The following is a 17115-nucleotide window of genomic DNA, read 5'->3' on the forward strand; positions in this document are numbered from 1 at the left end:
ATGCATGACGTGTTTAATGCTGCACACAGAGGTGTCTGATAAATGTTACCAATTTTTATATGAGATGATTCCAAAAAGTCCTGATGAAATACATGACAGTTTTATGAGGTTTAAATGAATTTACAATTTCCTTAGCCTTATTTTCAATTACTGTATGGATTGTCTTCTTTCTAGTATTGGGTACCCTGTGGTAACTTTGGGCTTTGGCTTCAAAAGTTATGTAAGTTACAAAATGCGGTTAAGGAAGCAAAAGGAAGTGCAAAAAGAGAACGAATTTTACATGCAGCTTCTTCAACAAGCCCTCCCACCAGAGCAACAGATGCTGCAGAAGCAAGAAAAAGAGGCCGAGGAAGGTAGGTCTTTACTCTAAAACTGTTAGCTTAGTAGGCTAGTTATTGTTTTGTCTGTCAGAAGAATTTTATTCTTTCTGAAAAGTTGTCAGGATTTAGACGTCCGCTGAGGATTTTCCTATTTTCTGATGTTCCTTCTCAGGCCATTGCTTTGTTTGGTCCTGAGGTGCAGAGTGTGGGTGATGTTTTCTACCTACTTTCTGAAGATCACACACTTTTAAACATGTTTATTACTTGTATGTATTTTATTTTTAGATTTTAGATTTTAATATTTTATGTGTTATGAATATTTAAAGATACTTATTCTCAGCAGATACAACTATGTGAGTGTGTAATTGATGCAAACCAACAACCAAAGTATAAGCAAGCTAGGAATGTACATATGGAATGACTCTTTTATAGGTCAGAGTTCTTCTGAATAGAGCAAAGATGGATAGGTCCCATTCTAGATGGTTCCGATGATGCAATGTAGCTCTTAGATTGAATCTTTCCTAATAGGGCCTCTTGAATGAGTGTATAATGAATAACAATAGATGAATTAATAGCAATCCCAGTCTTCATTGGTTTGAGAGTAGGACATTTGGGCTCATGTTTTTAGTGGATATATAGCAAAACCTTATTTCTGGCGTGGTGCAAAAATATCTCTGAGTAGACGTTAACAAATTGGAATGTGTAGATATGATACAGAGAAGTCTGTATACGTGATCTAGTAAGTGGTGTAGCCTTAGTACCTCAGTGTTAGAGTCCACAAAAAGGTGATGTGTCCTGTATCCTAACATCACACCTCTTTTTTGTTTCATTTAATCTCTTTCTTTTAATAAAGTTTTTAACATTTTGCATAATTCAGGCATCTTTTAAAATATGACCTCTTAGGAGTGTGACTGCCTTTGTTGTGCCACCCGAGAGATAGTCAATTTAGATTTGACTGATATATAAAATAAGACTTAATTATAAGTTCTCATCTTATTTTTAAGGCCAAATGTTAATGAGTTGGTGTTTACAAATGGTGGCGATTTTCTAAATGTGCATGTTCTCAAATTTATTTGGATTTGCTAATTGAAGTTTGTATAATGTGATGTGGTTATTGCTTTTAAATGAGTTTGTAAATTAATGTAGTGAATTTCTAAGCATAGCTAATGCAGTTTGTTGAATCACTCTGCTCTCTGTCTTTGTACAACTAAATATTCCAGTGTGAGTTTTTTTGTTTGTTGGTTTGTTTTTGGTATTGTAGCAGCCAAAGGATTACCTGATATGGATTCCTCGATCCTCATACACCACAACGGAGGTATCCCAGCCAACAAAAAACTCTCTACAACTTTGCCAGAGATAGAATACCGAGAAAAAGGGAAAGAAAAGGACAAAGATGCCAAAAAACACAACCTAGGAATAAATAACAACAATATTCTACAACCTGTAGACTCTAAAATACAAGAAATTGAATATATGGAAAACCATATCAACAGTAAAAGATTAAATAATGATCTTGTGGGAAGTACAGAAAATCTCTTGAAAGAGGACTCATGCACTGCTTCCTCAAAAAATTACAAAAATGCCAGTGGAGTTGTGAACTCCTCACCTCGAAGTCACAGCGCCACAAATGGGAGCATTCCTTCCTCATCTAGTAAAAATGAGAAGAAGCAAAAATGCACTAGCAAGAGCCCAAGTGCACACAAGGACTTAATGGAAAATTGTATTCCTAATAACCAGCTAAGCAAGCCAGATGCACTGGTAAGGTAAGTGTGTGTGCTGTGTTCTGGCCAGCTCTTTCCGGTAAAGTTGACTTAGATCTTCAAAAACAAACACTGCCATGTGGGCATGTAGGTGTTTGTAACCAAATACTGGGACTGTTAGCTCTGTGGTACTTGACATTTTAGTGTTTATTTCACACGGCTTGTTGGCCACCTACTGCCATTGTCCTGAAGCATTGACTCCAGATCTTTCCAGTGTTCTGCGTGACAATGATTACTTTCCACATTTGACAGATTTACATGTAGCTTGCTTCTTGTAGTGATGCTGAGAGAGGCATTTCTTTGATCTTTATGCTTTTCTGAGTGCACATCCATAGTTCTTTTTATTCTATTATGTGTATATGGCTCGTTTCACCTAGCACCATTCCAGTGCTAGGTGCCATTTCCATTGTCAGAATGATCCCTTCTACTCTTCTCATCCATCCAAAGTTCTGGCACAGACACAAAAGGGAGAGTACTCTCCTGTTCATTCAGATTTCTGTCAGACAAAGGAGGCAGGCAGGGGGTGGAGAAAGTTGTCCTTACCACTTTGTGTTTGTTTGACTTTCCACTTATCACCCAAATAACTCTGAGAAAGTTAAGTTTAAAAAGTAATTGCTTTCTAGAAAGTCCATAGGCCAGTGCAGTGACAGACATGGTGTTCCTTTTCTCATCTTTAGTTAAAAATACATTGTTGTACTATTACCTTGACTGGCTCAGATATAATTTTGCCCTTTTTTATGTATTTTATAAGACATACGTGTGTTCCTGTTACCTAAATTTCATTTGGAAACTGGGCTCAGACCAGGAGGTGGTTTTTTTTTTAATGTGACGTTCAGTAGAGCAATTGTAACTCACACTCTCCAGTAAATTGTTTTCTATTTTCCTTTGGTTTGCTTAAGAGCAGACAATTCTCGAAGGGAGGGTTTCCAGCATTATAAAGTATACAAACTAGATTATGGATTTGTTTTAATTTTCTAATTGGCAGCTAGATAAGGGGAAATATATTTTGGTTCTCCTGCTTAAGGCTCTGGAGGTTTCAGAGCCCCCAGGCCGCTCTGGAGGGGTCCCACATGGTTGCTAATGCGGGGCTGGTGTCCTGATTGTTAACAGCCTCGTGCACATCACGTCCTGCAGGCAGTGCTCAGCAGAACCTTCTCCAGATGCCTTCAGGAAAAAAGCCAATTAGTTGACCTTATGTTTCAAAGGGAATAGCCCACAAATCTGTATGTATAAATGAAATATCTGCCACAGCTTTTTAATATCCTTTTCCCTACATGATTTTAATAATAACCATCAAGTCAAAACTACATTCCTCTATTGGATGTTGTAGACAGAACAGTTAAGACTTAGTATTGTGACACCATCTTACTTGAATCCCTGTTGTCATTTTGATTGCCTTTACTTCCTTTAATAAAGAAGTTTAAGGACTCAGGTGGTCCATTTTCTACTACTTTGGGGGTGATGACGTGGGTTTGTTGCCCTCTACTTGCTCCTGGGAGGCAGCGCTACTTCTTGTGGTCATTGATGTGTATTCTTCCTTGAGCTGAAGGACTACTCTTTTAGGGAACTCCTGCTGTCAACTATATAATAGAAAATATTGTATTTAAATAATTTTATAAGCTTCCTTAGAATTGGTTTCAATTTTTAATGTAATGAAAATTTTATGAAACTTTTATGAAAAACAATGGGGTGACCTAAATATCCACCAACAAGGGAGAAATTTGAATAAATTATGGTTCATTTGATGGACTTTTAATGCAGACATTACAAAATTATATTTTTAACCATATTAAACAATATAGAAAAGTGCTCAGTGTTTCATGAAGAAAATAGGAAGAATTTTATTAAAAACTTTTTTCTAGTATACACAGAAAAAAGATGTGAAAGGAAAATAACCAAATGACAATATTACTTATTGCCCCTGTGATTGTATTGTATGTTTATTTTCTTCTTTTTTGTTGTTGTTTTTAAAGATTTATTTATTTATGCATACAAGAGCCGGGGTACAGGCCAGAGGTGTGGGGGTGGCATGAGAGGATTCACCAGAGCCAGAGTGGGCAACAGAACAGGCAGACCAACTGAAAGACACTGCTGAGGGGAGCAGTAGGCGAAATGGGAATGGTCTGCTGCACCATGTGGGTAGCTCCCTGGCTGGCCAGGGATCAAACTCGTGCTGCAGAGGCTGCAGATTGCTTCATAGTGCTGTGCTTAACCCATTGTGCCACCAGGGAGGCCCTTATTTTCTTCTTTTTACTTTTATGCATTTTCACATTTTTCTGTGATGAACAACAATGGAAGTTTATAGATAGAAGAGTATCTGAACAAATTATCCAATTTGGTTGCAGGAGACCTTATCTTACTTCCACTTACCCTTCTTGATTATCTCCTATTTCCTCTTGTTTCACTTCATGTGTGTTTTGATGAATATTATTTAAACTGTAACTGATCCAAGCTTGACATGTTTAAATTGACAGCTGGAGAGTGGGTTTGTTATCTTCAGAGAGAGGGGGCTGGACTTAGTGGTCACTAAGGTTCCTTCTGATATAAGTATATATGAGCTGATAATGTGTTCGTGTGCCCTTCATTTCTGTAGGCAGGATTGTGTAAGTCCAGGGTGGCTATAACTTCCATGTGGATGCTTTAGTGAGAATATGGACAGATAACTAGTGTTTTTTAAAAAATCATTTGAAAACCACTGTATCATTAGTAGTAAATTAATTGCAACATATTCTGCAGCTATTTGTCTCAATACCATGGCTGAGAACTGCTGTTTATGAGGAATCAATTAAGTGACTTGGGGGGGGGGGTTCATTTGTATACCACTTTCAGAGAGAATTCTTCTCGATTAGAGTGGCTGTCAAAATAAGGTTTGATAGCCATTCCCTGAGACAGGGCAAGCAATCCTTAGGCCTTTTTTGCATCTTTTCCAGGCTCTAAGGATGTTTCCTAGTGTGCTGTATATACAGCTTGGCAGGTAACACCCAAGCTATATCTGGGCCCAATGTCTGTTTCTGTTTAAAAAGGTTTTATTGGAATACAGCCATGCTTGTTCATTTATGCAGTGTCTGTGTCTGCCTTTACACTGCACTGACTGTTGAGTAGCGGCAACTGAGACCAGATAGCCTGTAGAGCCAAAGATATTTACTATCTAACCCTTTACAGAAAAAAAAAAAAAATAAGCTGATACCTGTTGTATAGTAATTGCTTGTTTTGAGGAACTTTTTTTCTTACCAGACTGTGAACCCAGAAAGCAGAAGCTGAGTCTCTTTGTTTTATATTTCCACATAAAAAATAAAGTATTTAGTGAATGTTTGTTGAGTAAATGAATGAGCTGGGGGCAAGGAACTGAGAAATACGTGAGAATGTGTGGTTGAGGTGCTGGATAATAGATTACTAAGGTTAAGGAACATGGGGGAAAGTGGGGAACCTGGGGTAAATGTTGTCTGTAGTATCCTTTTGGGAACAAGTTTGGGATCTTATTAAAGCAAGTGTGATTTTGGTTTGAGAAATAACATAGCTTACAAAACCATCCTACTTATGCCAGCTTGATTTATGAATTCTTTACTCAAGATGTTTAGAAACAGATTTATGTTGATAATTAAAAATATTTTTTTAATTCTGACATGGGAAAAAGTCTAGACAAAAACAGAAACAGCAATGAGGAGGAAGATCATTTATTTTAACTAATGCTGGATTTGAAAGGAATGATGTAAATTGGAATGAGATTGTTTTAAATTGTTTCTTCAGTAGTCAATTTAAAAGTATTTCAGATGTGAAAAAAATTATGGAAAACTTAAGTGGCTAAAAAGGGTAGAGAAAAGTCCCATGACTGTGACACAAATCGTTAAAACTGTTTTGTTTTGTCTTTTCATCAACTAAATTTATGTAGTTGTGACCATTGTATTTGTGTGATTTTTGTGTCCTGTTTTTTTTCCACTTAAATTGTATCAAAATCATTTTCCCAGTTTAGCCTAATCCCTTTTTTCACTTGGTGTGGAATGTCCTGTGGCAGGTCCGTGCAGTCATTCATAGTCACTCTAAGGCCAGGAGGGTCAGGGTGTGACACCTGAGCCCCTTTCCCGCAGTTTCAGGGCCTGCAAACAGAAGAGCCAACAGTTTTGTTTGTACTTGGCACAAAGCACCATTTACACACAGCCCAGGACTGTGGGCTTTCTTGGTGTGATATTTACTGGTTTTGGTTTCCTGGTTCAGGGAGAGAAGTTAAAACTTGGAGTATAACATGGAGAGTGATCCATATCCATGTTGAAGCTTAAGTCTCTTCTTGGTTTGTTTCCATATCACGTCTTTTTGTATCTAAGAAGATTCATTTTCTTTTTATTTTTAGTGTTTATTAATTTGACATCATATCTTTGTAGTGGTTGAATTATGTCTGGTGTAGAGTCATAAAGAAAAAGTATTCACAGTTTACCTGGTAGAGAAGCATTTAACAAAATGGAGTTGAATTTAGAATGATAATTATTTTTAGGAACCACAAGAGCTGTAAGAGACATCTAGACCGACTTCCCCGGCCCTACCTGTTTATCAGATAAGTGAACCCTAGAAGATTAAATGACAAGTTCAGGTGTTCCTACTGGAGTGGCAGTGCCAGGACCAGGACCCGGACCCAAGTTTCTTGACTTCTGCTCTTTTACACTGTGCTGCTTCAAAAAAATTCATCTACCTATTTTATTTTTGTGCTTCATGTTTTTGTTTTTGTGAGTGTTGTTTGTTTGTTTTAAATGCAAATGCAAATGGTATAAGGATTGGTACCAGAACTAGATTTCATGCTTTCATGGCTAAAATCTATGGAAGAAGTACTTAAAGTCATTTTCCTTTCTGCAGAGCGGTGCTGTTGTGTTTTAAAATTCTTACTTTTATTGAGATGTCATTGACACACGTCATTGTAGTAGTTTTTAAGTGTACAACATAATAATTTGAAACATATATATTAGGAAAGAATAGCCACAAAAAGTTCAGTTAGCATCTATCACTACAGTTTGATTATTTTTCTTGCGATGAGAACTTTTAAGTTCTACTCTCTTTATTATTCCAATTTTAGTATATGTGTTACTGAAGCAAACACTAAGCTCTACTCTTACAACACAAATTCTTGCTCTTGCCAGAGACACATCTGAATAGAAGGGAGCTGTCTGCAGATACCCTTGAAAGCTTACAGGGTCTGCTTAGGGCTGACTTGGGAGTTAGTGTGTTCCATGCAGCTCAGAGCCACCCAGCATAGAATTTGTCGTTTAGGGTAATTCTGGGCAGGCGTCTTTGACTGCAGTGGACCTAAGAGTGTTGAACTTAAAATGTAAGGCCAGGAATGTAACCATCAACTTGCCCTGAGGAGAGGCCACCATTCACTGTTTGGAAGGTCCTGGAGTGTGGGCATTGCCATGGTGATAAGTTCTGAGAAAGTTTGAAGTCATGGAAATGGGGAGGAAAGAAATGGACAACTGGGGAAAGTTGTCATGTGTCAAAATCTTATTCTTTTATTTTTCTCTAAGTAAATTTGGTTATTTTAGGCACACCAAATTTTATTACTTATAACTTAGTTTGTTCAAGCATTTCTGCTTATTTAGAGATTTGAGAGCCTGGGATAAAGGGAAAAACATCTCAGGATTTTTCCGGCAATCTCTAAGTAAGTGGTTGTGCTTCCTCAGAGGGAAGGGAGAACAAAAAGGAGGGCTGAAGAAGGACTTTTAGAAATTTTAACTCATTCGTTCACACAGAGGAGTGCCTAACTTCCACTCAGACGCAGGAACTACCTTAGAGTACCAGATCTAGGTCGTAGAGAAATATATTAGGTGCACATGGATCCATGGCAACATACTTTGTAAGTAGTGTTATGGAGTAGTTACAGTCTAGCCACAAGCATGTTAATTATGTTTTAGGTTGTGATCTGTTTGTGACTCTAACTTAAGCTGGTGGTGAGCAAAATGTCATTGCCCTTCATTCTACTTTCTCGCCCATGTAAAACTTGTATTTATGTCTTATTATTTCGGGTTTCTCTTAAAAAGGGGGACAAATGCAGCAAAAAGCTAAAAACAACCAACTTTCTCTTTTAACTGGATTTTGCTGGTGGCACAGATTACCCAAATGTGCTTTGACTTGAAGTTTAGTCTTTCAGACTTGCGAATTAAATCTTGTTTTCCAGATACCAGCACCTGAGATTGTTGGGTAGCCTCTGACTTATATAAGGCTCCTTACTGTGTTCTTGCTGTTTGGGCACAAAACAGGAGATAGCTCACAATACTTTCTATTTTTCATTTCCTCACATTTTAATATGTCTATAAAAACTATGTAGCCATTGGAAAAAAGGATGATATTCTTAGATACTAATTTTTAATAATCTGTGACTCCAGTATGATTTGGTGTGAATAATCTGAAAAATAGCAACGTGAAAAGAGAATCCAAGAGGTCCCTGCTTTTTTTTTTTCATTTTAGAGGAGCATTTTGAAGTAATAAAAAAATAAAATTGGGGGACTAATGCAGTTTACCAGAAGAATAGAGATACTGGTTCCTATTCCAACTCTCCATTTTCCTTTGCCTTGTAGGAAGCTTGCCTGGGGACTAGCCTGGATCATGGTTAGGAGTAGGTGGGGCTAGTTCCCATTTCAGAGGCAAGGAAGGGCAAGAAACTTGTTGGTTCCAAGTTGCAACAGAAAATGAGAAAGAAGACTCAGAGCATAGAGTCCAAGATTGTAGACACAAAGCAAGACTAAAATCCAAAGCTGAGACCTGACTGTCTGGAAGAAACAAGGTGTAGAACAGTCAGGGCAGGCAAGAGGGGAGCCCGGGAGCATTCCCTGGGCCTGCACACCCTGGCGGAGCAAGCTTTTTAATTTTAAGATCATTCCAGCCCTTCCCCAAGCACTTAAAACAGCCCTAAGTGGGGAATCAGTTTAAGTGCAAATGATTAACAAAGGATTCTCTAGAAAGGCAGAAACCCACCCATCTTGAAGGAAGATAATGGAAAAATCAAAGATTGACTGTTAAAGGGAAGTAGCAAAATAGATCTTATAATAAGACCCCATTATAAAATATGAGTGGATGTAGTTTTCATGAACACAGAAAATTACTTGAAGTAATTTCCAAATATATATACCCAGCAGTTAGTTGTAGTTGATTATAGGGGACGTTTAATTTCTACACTGCTTACTTCTGTGTAGTTTGAATCTTTACACCTTCTTGTTGTGTCTGTAATAGAATATAAGCTCATTGAGGGCAGAGACCTCCTTTTTTGTTTTATCCATCACAGTGCACACTGCTTGGCAGAGAGTAGATGATACTCATTACTTGGTGAAGAAATGACTGATATCTTTGTGCAGAGAATATATTAGTGAGAGAAGGGGGGAAAATAAAGGTCAGTAATTTCATGACAGTATAGAGCAACTCAAAGGCTTTGAGGTTAGAAGACCTAAACATTACAGTAGACTGGGTCAAGGATCAGACCCCAATGTCAGACTATTTGTTGTTTTTGTGGTTATTGATTTTATTTTTGAAACATTAACTTTCCTTGGTATTTCCCAGGAAGTTTTCAAATTTAGTACTCTGTCAGTACTTTTTCCCCAGGCTGCGTAGGAGGTTCAAGAATTTCTGGAAGTTACAAGAGACAAAAATCTCCTAAGGAACTATTGTCAAAAAAGCCATTTCCTCTGGCAGTGGGTTGGTTGTGCTTGAGAGCCAGGAACTCTAGGTACAATCCACTCTCAGCCAAGGGCTTGAAAGTTTGCCTTGTCTAAGTCATCTTTTCCCGATGGGTCTTGGCCCCTCTCCTCTCCCAATCCCAACCATTCTCTCTGTCTTTGTGGTGACTGGCGAGAGCTCACATCCCAGGTGTCTGCTCCTGCCTTCCCTCTGAGGTTATGCCCCAGGTTAGAAAATATATTGACTGCTTGTATATCATCTCAGATGCTGGAGAGAGAAATGTACATTTGTTTGTTCCCTTTTGCATTGAATACATACTGCTGTACGTCAGGAATAGTTAACGAAGAAAATCTGACCTTGGGAGATAATGATTTGAGCTTTGGGGCTTTGCCCTGGCTGCTTTCCCTGCTGCTTGCATACCACAGTGCTGACAAACCACTGCTCTAAGTTGACTTACTTGCTCTTCCCTACTCCCCTCCCTATACACCCCCCATGAGCTATGGCCTCCAAAGCAGGCCTTTCCTCTTCTACAGGTGCATATAATAATTTATTTGTAATAGTATCATTTCTAGCTGAGAGGTAAAGTTATATGAAATTATGGAATAAAAACTGAGTGCTTGATGAGATTAATTATGTTGGAGATAGCTACTGCTAAATTATTTGGAAATCATTAAAGAGAAGAAAATAATAGAGCCATGTGTCTGTCTAGTAAATTTAGTGTACTTGTTTCCTGTCTCTCTGGAAACATAGTTTTGATTTATGTTTGTTTAGCATCATTACAAAGCAGATATACATTGTCATACTTGATTTATGTTCATTTTCTGCTATGCTCACAATATTTTAGGTACTTAAAGGTTTTGTTTAGTTAGCTCTGTTTATAGTAATTCATAATAAGCTTTATTTTAACCATTGCAGTGATTTAAACTCTTAACATTCTGGGGTTAATAGAAGCATGATAATTTTATACTTAAACAGGTGATTTGGAAACTGTGTAGCACTTAAGAAAGTTGGCATTGGGCCTCCCTGGTGGCACAAGGGATTGGGACGCAACCTATGACGCTGTCACCAGCCTCTGCAGTAGGAGTTTGATCCCCCAGCCGGCCAGGGAGCTACCCATATGGCGCAGCAGACCTCTCCTGACTCGCCCACTGCTCCCCTCAGCAGTGTATTTCAGTCAGTCTGCCTGTTCTGTTCCCCACTCTGTCTGTGGTGAATCCTCTCACCCCTCACCTCTGGCCTATACCCCAGCTCTTGTATGCATAAATAAATAAATCTTTAAAAATATATATTTAAAAAAATAAAGAGAAAGTAGACATTAATGAATTTAAAGACAGCGGTTTTCCTAATAGTCTGAATGTCCAGGTGATCAAAGAAGATAATTGTCTATGTTTGGTGGATAAATTATGAAATAATACAAATTATTTTGGGGGAATCCACATTGGAAATACTAAGGACTGAGATTTCATTCTAACAAAACAGGGATTTCTTATTAGACAGTTAGAAAGTTTCCTTACTAGAATTCAGAAGAAACTATAAACTTCATGTTAAATTCTGAGTCAGTACACGCACTGGCACATTAGATTTCCAGCTAAGGGAATTAGGGGTGAATTCCCTGAAGGGGGAACTGTATTCTTTAAATGTTACTCACACTGTCATTTGGAAACTGGTTATTTGAATACTTTGACAGCCAAAATGGGTATATTTCAGTCTGTATTAATCTCTGGGGAATCTCTAACACCTTTTTTCTAGTCAGCTGGGACTCTTCTGGGGTTAAAAAAGGTTTTGGTTTCCTTTTAATGGGAAGAATGACAACTCTTCTCTCATAAGATACATTTCATTTTTCTTGGTAGAGTGTTCTAGCAGATTGGAAACAGATGCTGAATAATGAACTGGGAAGGACCCCTCATTGCCTTCCTTTAGCATAGGCCTTCCTGAGCCACCTGCAGGATCAGGAGAGGCCCGGAGCATGCAGTGGGCAGGCCAGGGTTGGCATCATTCACATTCAGTGCTGCACCTGGCACCCAGAAATTTAGGAGCACACGCCCTTCCAAAGGGGATAGCCAATTATTACCACAGGGGATTGCAGGTCAAGATTTGCTAAATCTTCTGATATTTTGAAGAGATGCTGAAAATAGATACCATTATGTGAAATCTTCCAGTTAGAAAACATTTTTACATCTTGTGGGGGTGGGTCAAACAAAATATGCTATGGACTAGATTGTTCACCAGTTTGCAACCTCTGCACCTGCCACTTCCTGTTATTGTCTGTTCTGTTCCCTCCCACCCCTTTGGCCCTGCCAATCAAGACTTGACTCCTGTAGGAAGGTCTTTTTTATTAGGAATATCTGGTAAATCCAATGAGCTAATCTACCAGGTACTTATGGGGCCTTTTGGCTTTTTCCTCTCCTGCAGTTCCCCTTATTCACAGAAAACACATCCCTGCTCATAGTACCTCCCTCGGGTCACGACCACCCTCTTAGTTTTTGAATCCCCACATCTGACAGTGAAGCTTTCAGACCACTTACAAAGAGAGGCAGCCTTCTTGATGAGCAGGGCATTTTGGGACACTATATGGTTGCTCCTCGTACCATATAGTGCAGAGAGCTGCATAGGCCTTTCGTGCTCAGGACTGGGGATATTTCTATGGCGAGATAGAACCACTTTCCTATGGTGTTCTTGGAACAGAAAATATACCCAAATTCAGGATGTGGACAGTGGGTTGTTACATACTTCACAGACCAGCTGTTTGAATTGGGACCTGCCAAGCACCCTCTCTTGTAACATGTGGTACCATCATGTCTGACGTCAGGGCGATGCCTGCTTTCCTATGGTCAGTGTCTTAGCAAACAGATCTTCCAGAGGGAGCCAGAGCAGGGCAATCATCTATATTTCCATACTCTCGATTTAGAAAAACTTCGTTTTGATAGGCATTGATGAATGAAAAATCATTGATGTGGATTTAGGAAGTGAGGCATTATCTACTTCAGAAAGTTAAGATCCTGTTTTTAGAGTGACCTAAAAAGTTTATAAAGTAAGAGTTGGGTTTTCCCTAAGGCTTTCAGATTATTCTGAAATTGGCCTGTGACATGGGCAAACCTAAGAGTAACAATGAATGCTGAAAAACCTTGGAAAGCGGGTGAATAGCCTCCTTGTTAAAAATAACTTTTTTCCCAATTATAGAATAATAATTAAAATACTAAAAATAAGTTATACTTGGCTATGTCAAACCTTGAGATAACCACTATATTTTTTTCAAACTATAACATTTTCTTTTTTTCTTTTTTTTTTTACATTTTATTTAAATTTTATTTTTTATATTCCCCATACAATTTCAACCCCCTTATTTTGACCCCAAGCCCTCCTTTCCCCGCCCCCCCACCCGCATAGTCTCTGGTTCATAGTTGTTTGTTGATTTTGATATTTTCTTTCTTATAATTATTCTTTTTTCTTGTCCCTTATTTAAGTTTTCTAGATTCCTGCTATGAGTGAGACCATCCGGTATTTTTCTTTTTCTTTCTGGCTTATTTTGCTAAGCATGATCCCTTCCAGTGCCATCCATGTTGCTGCAAATTGCATGTTTATCTTTTTGAATGCTGAGTAATATTCCATGGTGTATATGCACCACATCTTCTTGATCCAGTCATCTGTTTTGGGGCATTTGGGTTGTTTCCAAAGCTTAGCTATTGTAAACAGTGCTGCTATAAACATAGGGGTGCAGGTGCTCTTTGGAATTGATGTTTCTGTGTCCTTTGGGTAAATACCTAGGAGTGATAACCACTATTTTAATAGATATCTTCCCAGACTTTTTTTCTCTCACGTATATTTTCTTTACAAAATGGAACTTTTGGCTGAACCCCACTGACTCCCACCTCCACATGTGCTAGCTGCGTGGGCAAGTTACTTAATCTTAATCTCTTGGCTCCTCATTTCCCTGAGCTGCCACTTGTGGATCCTGAAACAGATTCTGCACATTATGTATAATATTTTATAACTTGTCTTTTTCATAAGTTACATTTTTGCAGGTCATTGAATATTCATTCTCAGTGTTTTTAATGGTTTTATGTCAGTCAGACACATGAATATACAGCTTATTTAGCCATTAAATATTAAATATTATAATTATATTATTTTTTATTATAAGTAATGCTGCAATAAGCTTTTGCATAAACCCTTTATCTCCAGTCCTCTAAATAAATGTCTGGAAGTGGGATGCTGTATTAACAGAAACATTTTAAAGACTTTTGATACAAATTATCAAATCTGACCACATTTCTTTAAAGATCTTGTTAAAACCACTAGTTGTTGGCAACTAGCTTTATTCTTGAAGGACTTCAAGAAGTCAGTTTTGTATTTTCCCCTAAATGACCAGCTGTATGAAAGTCTCTAGAATTCCTTTTCTGTCTCTCTCTGCACTCCTTAATGGAAGTGAGTTTGTTTGCCTTTTGTATTTGACAGATGTGGGGCCAGAGACATAATGTACTTTGTAATATGGCTTCACCTAGTCATCAGGTCACCGGGCTGTTGCTTATTTTTGGATTCTTGTGCCTGATAAGCAGTTGTAGTAGCCACAGTGAGACCTGAGGCAGCTTCAGTTTGCTATTTCCAAAGCTGTAGTTTATGTAACATACTGGAGCAGCTTCAGGTCAATGTCGGGCTCACTTAAGATGAGATACATTCACATTTTTATGTGAATGACCACGCTGCCTGTCCTGTCAGTGTGAATTACCTGGGAAGCGGGGAGCAGAGGGAGTTGGTGGAGAGGGTAAACAGTATTTCTTCTGGGGACAGAGCTTTGATTAATGAGCTCAGCTTTCTGCATAGACAGCTGTGTGGTCCCTAAACAAGTCTTGTCTTGTATGATTAATGTGTACCAGGGGATCTCCTAATGGAATTAGGTACTTACCAAGATGAAGCAGTTGCTGTTCATTCATTCTTTTCATGTGCACCTGCCTTCTTGATAAGCAAACCTCCATTTAACCCTGTCTCCTTCAGCCATTATTTAAACTAAAAATCTGATGCCTGCTGTGTTGTTTCCAGAGCCTCATATGTGACAACAGTGACCCTGTTCTACTCTAAGCACAGAGTGAGGTTTAGAGACATGGTCAGTATTGGAAGAAACTCTAGAAACAGAGTCCTAACTTCTAATTTTGTAGCACTTAAGTCTTTTTGGAAGTAAGATACATGCACACAAAAGATTAAAAACCAGAACAAAAGGCAGCACAGGGCAGTGGTCTAGGGCCAGATGAAAAGCAGAGTGGTTAGAGCTTTCAGATTCTAGGAGTGGGAACTTTAGGCACCAGTGATCAGTGCCTCATACTGGAGAGTTTGTTTAGTTTATGTCTTTGGGTTTTTTGTTTTTTGTTTTTTTTTAACTCACTAGAGTACCAATTTATTGCAAAAGATACTGCAGGGTGCATATCAGTAACCAGATGAAGAGAGGTACAGGGCAAGGTCCCAAACAAAGGATCTTCGGTCCTCAGAAAGTTTGGGGTCCAGTTTTGCTTAGAATATGGATGCACTCTGGTTCATCAAGTTGGATGCTATTTTAACCCCATCCTTTTGGGGTGTTTTATTTTTTAAAGATTTGTTTTATTTATGCATACAACAACTGGGGTGTAGGCCAGAGGTATGGGGATGAGAGGATTCACCAGAGGCAGGGTGAGGAGCAGAACAGTGCTTTGAGTTAGAGGGTGTACTGAATGAATGTCAGGGGTAGGGCTTCACAAGTTTAGGAGTTGAGTGCTGGGCTTTTTGCCTTTTTATTTATTTATTTTTTTAAGTGAAGTGTCTGGGAAAGGTCCTTGACCTAATAGGTAGCATTTGTGTTGACCGGAATCCTGACTTTCTAACTGTGCACAGCGGACATTGTGGGGTTCACAGACTACAGCTTTGCCCTGTCTGTATCCTCGGTGGTGGCACCATCGGGCAGCCTTGATAGGAGTCAGGCGAGCTGAAAGCGCATGTGTCCCTCCTTAGCCTTACCAGAGTTTGGTTACCTTCTCTTTGGCCCCAACTTTTTTTGGAATGAGATTGTAACTTTCTGGGGGAAAAATTCCTTTTATGCCTTAATCTTCTATTGTGTGGGAAGAAAGTAGAATTTAACTGTGATAAAAAATATATGAGCCTCATGGATGAAGTTTTTCCCTCTGTTTTAGTCTGTATTTATTGAAATCAGTTTTAAGCATGTAAACTATTACCTCTGCCTCATTTTCCTTCTGACCACTTGCTTTTAGTTTAGGTTGCAACTATTTTTAATAAATTCCATGAGTACATATGAAGATTTTGCCTTCACTTCTTAACATCATTAAATCAATACTTCTCGGTGCTCTACACCAATAAATTATGGATCCACATTTCACCTAGAAAGTATTGACCTTCAGCCCCAAAGGGCTGAGTATACCATGAGACAAGTAGTAACTATCTGCTAAATAAATGCCCCTGGCACTTGACTGTCTCAATTCATTTCCATTTGTTAATGCACATAATTCTTTTAAAACTCATGTATGCATTTTTCTATTGCAAAAATTTGAGATATATCCTAGAAATAGGATTGTGTGGCACATGGATACTATGAAATATTATGCAGCAATTAAATTTATTATGAATGATTTCTGATGGCATTGGAAATTGCTTAAGATATGTAAAATGTTTATGTGGTACTCTTTCACCAATATTAAAAGTATTTACATGTGTGAAGAAAGAGAAAGAAAAAAAAATTCAGAAAAGTAGTATACCAGATGTGAATAGTGAGTGGTTCTGTTTGGATGAGAGGATTATGAGTTATTTATATTTTTATACTTTATAGTTTTCTCTTTATGCAGTTTGTTATGCTAACTGGGTGGGTATCACTTTTGCGATAAGATAAATCCAATAAGGATTTATAAATCTTTTTACCACCTGTCTCAGTAAAGATTTAAAATATAGTAAACATTCAAGGTTAAATTAGCTTTCTGTAGAGAGACAATGAAATATTTTCCTTTATAAATTTTAAAAATTAGTGAAAATTTACCATTCAGCACATAAAGTTTTATGTCAATGCACAGTGTTCCTATGCATCAGTGTTTTTTAAACTGGGGAATGCCAGTATTAACTAGTAGGTTTGGTCAAACTATTTGGAAAACAATTAATTCTGAGTTTATCAAAATTAATGGTATGGTAGCAATTAGGAAAATCCTGAATCATTTTAGTTCTACATCTTATGAAGTTGTTTTATTCTTGAAACACCTTTTAAATTGAAGTATGATATACATCCACAACAGTGCAAAAGTGCTAATTGTATAACTTATACATCTTCACAGTGCATATACTCTTGTAACCATGTCATTCTATCTTGTATTGCACTATTTATCTTTTTTTTTTAAATAATAAATTTTATTTTTATATTC

At 38.0% G+C, this 17115-nt stretch overlaps 1 protein-coding gene across 2 annotated transcripts in view; it reads left to right on the forward strand.

Moving 5' to 3' along the window:
- Window positions 1-17115, forward strand: part of MACO1 (macoilin 1) — a gene marked incomplete at both ends in the record, with an annotated part of 49004 nt that overhangs the window by 18626 nt on the left and 13263 nt on the right. Inside the window, 2 exons of one of the 2 annotated variants that reach the window (XM_084242008.1) lie at window positions 175-353; window positions 1582-2083. The exons of the other annotated variant lie outside the window; for it this stretch is intronic. Coding sequence (XP_084098134.1) covers window positions 175-353; window positions 1582-2083 — 681 coding nt within the window. The remainder of the gene's footprint in view (window positions 1-174; window positions 354-1581; window positions 2084-17115) is intronic. 2 annotated transcript variants of the gene reach the window in all.

Source organism: Talpa europaea (genome assembly GCF_964194135.1).
Source record: "Talpa europaea genome assembly, chromosome: 9".
Taxonomy (NCBI): Eukaryota; Metazoa; Chordata; class Mammalia; order Eulipotyphla; family Talpidae; genus Talpa; species Talpa europaea.